This window comes from Atta cephalotes, assembly GCF_000143395.1.
Source record: "Atta cephalotes unplaced genomic scaffold scaffold00067, whole genome shotgun sequence".
In the NCBI taxonomy this organism is placed as follows: domain Eukaryota; kingdom Metazoa; phylum Arthropoda; class Insecta; order Hymenoptera; family Formicidae; genus Atta; species Atta cephalotes.
Window position 1 is genome coordinate 357,749 of NW_012130131.1, and position 8,502 is coordinate 366,250.

Below are 8,502 nucleotides of genomic sequence, written 5' to 3' on the forward strand. Positions count from 1 at the left end.
CGCACACACGCACACGCACACACACACACACACACACACACGCACGCACACACGCACACACGCACACACGCACACGCACACACACACACACACACATATATATATATATATGTGTATATATAAAGAAGAGCATTGAAATTTTGTGGCACGCTTGATTCACTATATATAGTTCTGTTATTTTTTTACTTTTGTAATCTTTATCTTGTTTTTTTTTTAGTTTTATCTCTACAAAAGAGCCCATGTATTCCCTGGAATATCTCGTCCTGCCGTTATATGTAATCATATAATCAATTTATTTTGTTTAACATCAATTTGGACATTATTGATTATTTTAAGAAATAACATAATTTTTATTGAAATTCAAAGTTTATATTCTGAAACGTCCAAGCTTTAAAATAAAATAATTATAAGTAAAATATGTTAATATCTATATAATTATCTAAAATATAAAGTTGCTATTAAGCTGATAATAAACTAAAAGTAGAAACAAACATTTGTAAAGAACTTTGAGAGATCAAAAGATAGATATTGTAAAATAGAATCTTTTGACTGCGTACTTTTTGACTGCATACTATTTATTGCGGCAATGTTAGCATTATATGTTTATACTATTATTAATATATCTAATATATCTAATATTAAGCTTTTGAGCATAAATAATGTTAAAAATAATAAAAACATATTTTCCTCTAAATAAATCCGCAATTTCTTGAAATCATTCATGAATTAATAAAATTAACAGTTTTACTATGATATACGTCTAAAAATCAATCATCGAAACAATAATTTGACATAAATTTAATCATCGGCAGTATTGCGCTTAACTTGTTTTCTATTAATGACAGACTTTAAAATGCATTTTCGAATATTATATATTTGTAATTTGCGAAGAAACTACATATTTAAAAGAGGAATAAAAAGATAAAAAACAGCAACATTTTTCTTGATGATCATTGTGTTTATTTTTGTTTACGGTTCATAATGCAATTTGTACAATTATGCATTTCACAGCTCGTTTATTTTAAACATTTTTCTTTAGAAAAAAGTCAAAAGAGAATGAACAAATGATCAATGAGCTGATCTAATAATAAACTGAACAATTATATATTCGACAATCGCTTGCGTGTTTTTGTCTTTTTTCCTCTGCACGTTTTGATTTATAAATAATTATTTAGGATTTAATTCTTTCTTATATATGGATCCATAATTTTTTAAATAAGAAATATTAAAACAGTTTGAATGGCAAAAATGAAAATAACATATAATAATTGTTATTTTAAGAAACAAATTATATGATGGCTTCTGATTTTTAATTAAGAAAGAAATGTCTAGATCGAACATAAAATCGAAGATAAAATGCTAGCACTCTAGCGGAACTTAGCAGAAGAAAATAATATAAAAAAGTAAATGAAAACATGATGTTTAATGATAATTTACATGGTTGAGTATTTACGTAGAGGCAAGGAGGTTAAATATCGAGATGTTAAACTCACTACTAAAAATACATTCCCATTTCTGACTAGCAGCTATTTTTAGGACAAGAGTAAAGCATTTCTCTTTTGCCGAGGATTCCTGTGGAATGCGTAGCTATGATTCCTTTCACACGATTCATTGCTGCGATAACGAATTCTTTCGAGTTGTTAAAAAAGCATGTTTAAGGACAGGTTTATATCTTTTCCGTTTGAATTGATACGAATACAAATACATATTCAAGAAATTTATTAAGAAAACTAACTATGTATAATAACAATGGAAATATGCATTTAAGAAATCGATAGCTTCTGAAGAAATAAATAAAAAGTATATATCTAAATGTATATTTAAATTATTTGTATTTTCTATTTATTCGTTTTATGCGTGTACAACTTTTTTTTACGTGCGTACTTGAATTCGTCTATATGTACACAAAAATGCACCCTTCGCGTAAATATGTTATATGCGTACATACGCGGGGGCATCTGTACTCAAGCGTTTGCATAATATGACATTCTTGTTCAAAGTATTGTATGCTTATATGTACAAAATATTATACATGATTGTTTTTGTTATAAGTTGTATTCAAAACTTACTTTATGTTTTTATAAATATATTTTATAAATATATTTATATGATTGGATTTTGTTGAAACATTAAACTAATTTCATAGATGATTAAAAACTGAACATTTTAATTTAAGGAGACAATTTTTGATTATTAAATTATTGTACAAGAAAGAATTATGAAAATTCAGAGTATTATACTTGACCTAAATGTGCAAAATTATAATACAATATTTTAAATTGCATTTTCACCGAATGAATCTTTCAATTTTATTCTCTGATATTTGCTTTTTTCGCATCTCTTCGTTTTATATAACTTCATAAAGATCATCAAGGGCTGCCGCACCACTCCGCAATGGTCCCTCTTATTCGGAGCACTCAATGCAGTGGAAAAATGTGAATGATACATTAAGAAGCAAAAAGTAGCAAGAGATAGCTTCTTGACAAACTTCTAAATTAATGACGAAATCAGAACCCACACATGACTGAGACACGCACAACACAACGAGTATATAATTAACTTAACAAATCAAAATAATCGATGAATATATGCATTTTTTATTAAAATTTTTTTTATTGAAATATTTTAATATAAATTTTAATAATATGTCTTTTAAATTTTATATGTCTTGATTTTATTATAAATACGTAAATTTTTCAAAAAATTTTTTATCATGTTAATTTACTATTTTGACAATGATAATAAATATATTGACTATTTTTTAATTTACATATAATTTTTAGTTTGTATATAATTTTTTGTATAAAAAGCGATTATTCTTATGTAAAATAATTTTACATAAGAATAATATTTATATAAATTAATTTTTTTAATTTTCGTCTGATTAATTTTACATTTTGATAATGCAAAAGTTGTACTTCCAGAAAGAAAATAATTTTATTATATTTGTGAAGAAGCTATATCATATTAAAAAGAAAACTTAGAATTGGATTATATCTTTTTTAAAGATCAGATTATACAATTTTCTCCTCGAAGATTTGTGTGCAGTTAGCTTTTTATCTTTTTCGCTGTCTTTTCTTTTAATATGGATCAGCTTGATTATGCCGAGACTTGAATGGTCGCATAAAAATAGGAAGAATTGCTTCATGTAGATAAAGTTGCAAATAAAGGGAAGTAAAGAGCAAAAGAGCTCAATAAATTTTTTTTCTATTTCGTCATTTTTTGATGAGGAGAAAATTGTAATGCAAAGGATAATAGCCATACTTGATATAGATTAAATGATTTTATTAAATTTTAAATGACAGATAGATTTTTGTAAACAGAAAATAATATTTTATTAGATGACACGTACAAATTATCGTTTCTATGTTACAATTTAGCAATTGCAGATTGAGCAATATGTTTTCTTTAAAATATTTTTTCATTGAAAATGTTACCAGAAATTATAAATACCAATAAGTTTCATGAAAAAAAATTTCGTTCACAAATTACAACTAAATCATGTTTTTTATTAACTATATATTCAAGTATATGTACTCTCTAGATTGTATGATAATCACAAATTATAAGAATTGATACTTTTTTTTCTCACTAATTGAGTATCACAACTTATTATTTTTTTTCACTTTTTTTCTTTCATTTTTTTTAATTATTTTTTCGGGATATACTCAGATAGCATATTAAATAAATGGGATCAATTCTCAAAATTACTAGATTAGGATCATGTCATTACAAGTCTTTTATACTTGTTTTCTGATAGGAGCCAACTATCCGTAATAAGTATTAACTCTTTTATCGTTCGATATTAATAGATACTGGATTATGTATATTTAAATTGAGAAAAAGTTTAAGAAGAAATTTTGCAAAACATTTTACAATAAATAATATGAAATATTTACATTAAACAATATGAATGAATTTCATTGAAGAGTCGGCTAATAGAACATATGAAATAAATAAATGAATTTGAAAAAAAAATTTAATATCTATTATTGCTACTTAATATATGAAAAATTGAAGAAAATTTTAAAATTTGTTGGAAGGTATCTTCCGTTAAATTTTTTGCATACGAAACATTTTATAATGATTTAATATTCATCATAATTATGATAGGCGGAATAGTTTATGCATGTAATAGTCTACGCATTATGCTTAGTTGTCGAAATGATATAATGCACGTCATATATTTTACTTTAATTTTTCGAATTATAATCTGAGTTCTGTTTTAATTGGGATGTAGGTGATTGCATATAACATCGTGCGTATAAAATATACCATATTTTAATATTAAAAACTGAACAGTATCACTGCAATGCTGCGCTTTGTATAGAAACATTATAATTATTTTTTATTTTACTCTTTTAGCAGTTATAATCATTTTACGTTATGTTATTTTTAATGAATATTCAGTATTATTAAAATAATTATTATGAAAAGCTCCTTTTTTATCGATTTTTAAAAATTTCATATGATTGAAATATCATAAGCACGTTTATTTACACGTGAAATTCTTCTTCATGGCGGCACGTGCCATCGGTAGTTATCGCGTAGGATTGCATAGTGGCTATTTCCGCCACTACGTTGCGCTATTTCTATCACGCTCCGGGGGGTACATGGACTTCAAAATTGATGTTTGTCCTCGTCGCATCGGCTTTCCATTGACGCCCCAAAATAAATCGCCAATCGACGTAACCCCTGCCAGATATATCGACTGGATGCATCCTCGCTTCTAAATCGGGGATTCGTAAAATAATGCCAAATAGCCGTGGGCGACTTTTACATCTTATACAAGTGGTTTATTCAATCTTTTATGATCAATCTTAAAAACGCTAAACTGAGATATTTCAATAATTTCAACTGGATCAAATTCTTCTGTTTAATTTTTTTCATAATTATTCCATAGCTCAATTTCAATTCTTCATCTCGTCTGTTCTCTTCGTGATATTAAAATTTGACAGAAGTTTTTGTTTATTTAATATTATTTTTATTGCTTATCTGATATCAAATATAATATTTTCAGATATATTTTCAATATTATCATAAAGCTTTAATTTAATGAAGCCTTTTCAGGCAAATTATACATCATCTTCAACATATTATCAATGATTAAAAATTTGTTTATTACACAGAAAGAATGTTGCTCAAATATCTAAAAATAGAAAGAAAAAAATCTGGATTTAGCTAAATACAGGTCTAAAAATAATTTTGCTAGACCACAAAAATAATTATTCCAGTATAATATACAAAATAATTATATAGGCTGCTCAAGTATGATGAATGTTGCAAAAAAATTTTGACATTCTAACAATTTGAGCGTCTTACATAATTATTTGATGGTACAACAAAATTATTTTCAGATCTGTTTTTAGCTAAAAATATTTTAGCAAATATTTTAGTGAAACTGTTCTTTTCTGTAACAGCGAAATTGCTATAGAAGAGTGTTTATCCAGATGAATAAATTTTTATGAGATGACAGTTTCTTTATGAGAATGTTTGGTCAAACTAATTTTTGAAACTCTTAAAAGAATGACTATTTTTTTATTCATTTCCAAAAAAAGATGCTACTTGACACTCATGCGTGATGATTATTTCATTACATTTGCTATTTGATTACATTTGATCATACTATAACATTTTATTCATTTATATGATGTAATTGAGTTTAAGAAGAAATTTTTATTTATATATTTAAGATGGATAGAGGCTAACTTAACTCAATGTATTATTTTATTTCTGATATACTATTTTCAAAGTTGTTTGATATTTTTGAAGACATTCAATTCTATTGTTTCAATCGTTTAATAATTAATTATTATATATATACGCTTGGCAACATACTGACATAACTCCCGATTGTCGCTTCGACAATCATCCAAATTGTATATTTTTCATCTGTTTGACTATCACCAGAATCGACGCGCATTCATCGATTGCTTGATATACTTCTAATGTCAATATATATACATCAATTTCAATTGAGATTGTTAATAAGTAGGCTTTATACGCAGAATATATATTGTAGATTATAGATATGCATGGTGTGTTTCTATTTTTATTTGACCATTAGAATCATCAACTATAGCAGCTTAGACATGTATACCAGGCGTTTATGAAATATCTATTAATAAGACAGCCTGTGCGGACCACTTTCTGGTAAACTGAAAGTGAACTTACCTAATGTAAAGACTACAACATTTACGATGACATAGTTAATTAAGAATCAACAGAAAGTTTGGTGAATTTCTACAATTAAATCTAATCTACAATGTACAACACATGTTTCAGTCTATAATTTTAATCTATAATCTCTAACATAAAATACATTTTATTAATATAAAAATTTTAATAAATTTTAATTTAATAAATTATTTTTGTGTTAGTCTTGGAATTAGTCTTGGAATGGTTTTGTATGCACTACACAAATTTTATTAGATTATATTTCTATAGATCAACGTATGAATTTTTCTTTCTAATATAGCATAATGTAGTCATTTTTATGAGAGAACTTCTGATCTATGAAGCTACGTCATGCTTATGTCAGGTATACTGAAAAAAACGGCACATTATAACTTCTTGAATGTGCTGTTAGAGAGTTATTAACGACATTATGATTATGATTATTATAGATCGCTGCCGAAACTCAGCAGCCAGGACGAAGACGGGACGAATCCCCACACCCAATATACAGGCGTCACACACTTCGAACCCATACCGCACGATCATGATTTCTGCGAAAGGGTCGTCATCAACGTAAGTGAGAATTTTGTTATTTAATCATTTTAATTGTTTTGCATTATCTTAGTTTGATAAACTGCTTCCAGAATAATAAACAGTCAAAAGATCTTTCCAATGATATATCTCACAGCGTTTCATCATTTAAAAAAATATTCCTTACAGTATAATATTTTTATTTTGTATCAGGTTAAAGAATTCTTAAGAGACATGTTAAAAACTTTTGGCTCTTTATAACCTTTGGCGCCACTGATTCTTGGATTGAAAAATGTTCGACTCCAAATGCCAAAAAAGTTTCGTCTTTACGGAGTCTTGGCACCACGGATCTTTAATATCGCGAATTCTTGATGCCATAAATCCTAGATTCGACGGTTCTCAAGGCAAAGGCAGTAAAATATACTACTGATCTCATATGTAAATATAATTCCATTTTAATATTGTTCTTTAATTTGTTTTTTTCTCATTGTTTCTATAACAAATTTCTTTTCTCACTATAATCGGAATTATCGCGTATTTTTATTACGTAGGTAATTCCAGTCCGGTTCGACATTCACACGCTTTCTTTTTTTTTTTTTGACGAAGTGAGATTATCTCAAGACAGCGACCTACAGAACTGCGTTTTGGCGGCCATCCAAGTTCGTCTTGGAATCGGAGGCGATATAGCATCAAGGTTATATGTGTGAACGGAATTATCTGTCCTCGCGGATGACACGACTGCATTGCGCCAATTACAGCAATCGATTCAATCGATGCATTTTACTTATTTTTTTCTTTTTTTCTTCTTACCTCACGGAAACTGAGCACGGAAACTCGACAGAGGTCAAAGCACGTCGCATGACGCGTAGGTGAAGCGTGTGGGTGTAGGAATCGGCGTGCAACGTACACTAATATAATATAACATGCTTTTCTTTTCAGTCTCAATTAAAAGAAGAATATTAAAAACGTTAAAGTACAATTAAACATTATCTAAATAAATCTTTTTTATAATGATCTTTCGATTTATTTTTAAAAGAAACATTGTTCCTTTATAACGAATGGGCAATGCATTATATTATCTTCTTTATACTCGTTAATTTTTGAGCGTAATTTTATTCAAGAGATTCGTACGGAGCGAAAATGTTTTGTTGCTAGATTTACATTTTGCTGCCTTTACTTTTTTTTCGTTTCCTCTCTTTGTTTTCATTTTATCAAAAATATTTTTATTTTTTTCAAGTCATCAAGTGTGAATTCGATTCTCCAAGAGTGAGTGACTTAATTGACTCGCTATTGTTGAATAAAAAAATTTTTGAAATTTTTATATATTCTTTGTTAATAATCAACAAATTGATTACTTATTCAATTAAAAATCACAACATTTTATGCTTAGAAATAGAAGAGAAATTAATTATTTTTCTTCAAATTAATATACTTATTGTAAGATGATTGTAATCCAGTTAAATACGGTTTTCAATTAGTTATTTTATTTATATATATTTCATTCTTTAATTTATAACTTAGTTGTTTAGATACATATTTTTATTTTCGCAATATCATTTACACAATTTCTTAGTAATAGAGTTTGTTAATTCAAGAGTTTAAAAATATCATTTTAAATTACATATTTTTAGCTTCAAATTCAACGTAACAAATATTTAATTCTATAGTTTTTAAAAATAATAATGTTATAATTGTATGAATTTTTTATTATATCTTATTTGTTAATTAATTCTCGATTTGATCACTAAAGGTATCTTATATACACACACACACACACACGCGCGCGCGCGCGCG

General features: G+C 27.2%; 1 protein-coding gene across 1 annotated transcript in view; it reads left to right on the top strand.

The window, feature by feature from the left end:
* LOC105623914 (potassium voltage-gated channel protein Shaker) overlaps positions 1–8,502 on the top strand; it is a 39,859-nt gene that overhangs the window by 20,125 nt on the left and 11,232 nt on the right. Inside the window, exon 2 of the mRNA XM_012205284.1 lies at positions 6,627–6,750. Coding sequence (XP_012060674.1) covers positions 6,627–6,750 — 124 coding nt within the window. The remainder of the gene's footprint in view (positions 1–6,626; positions 6,751–8,502) is intronic.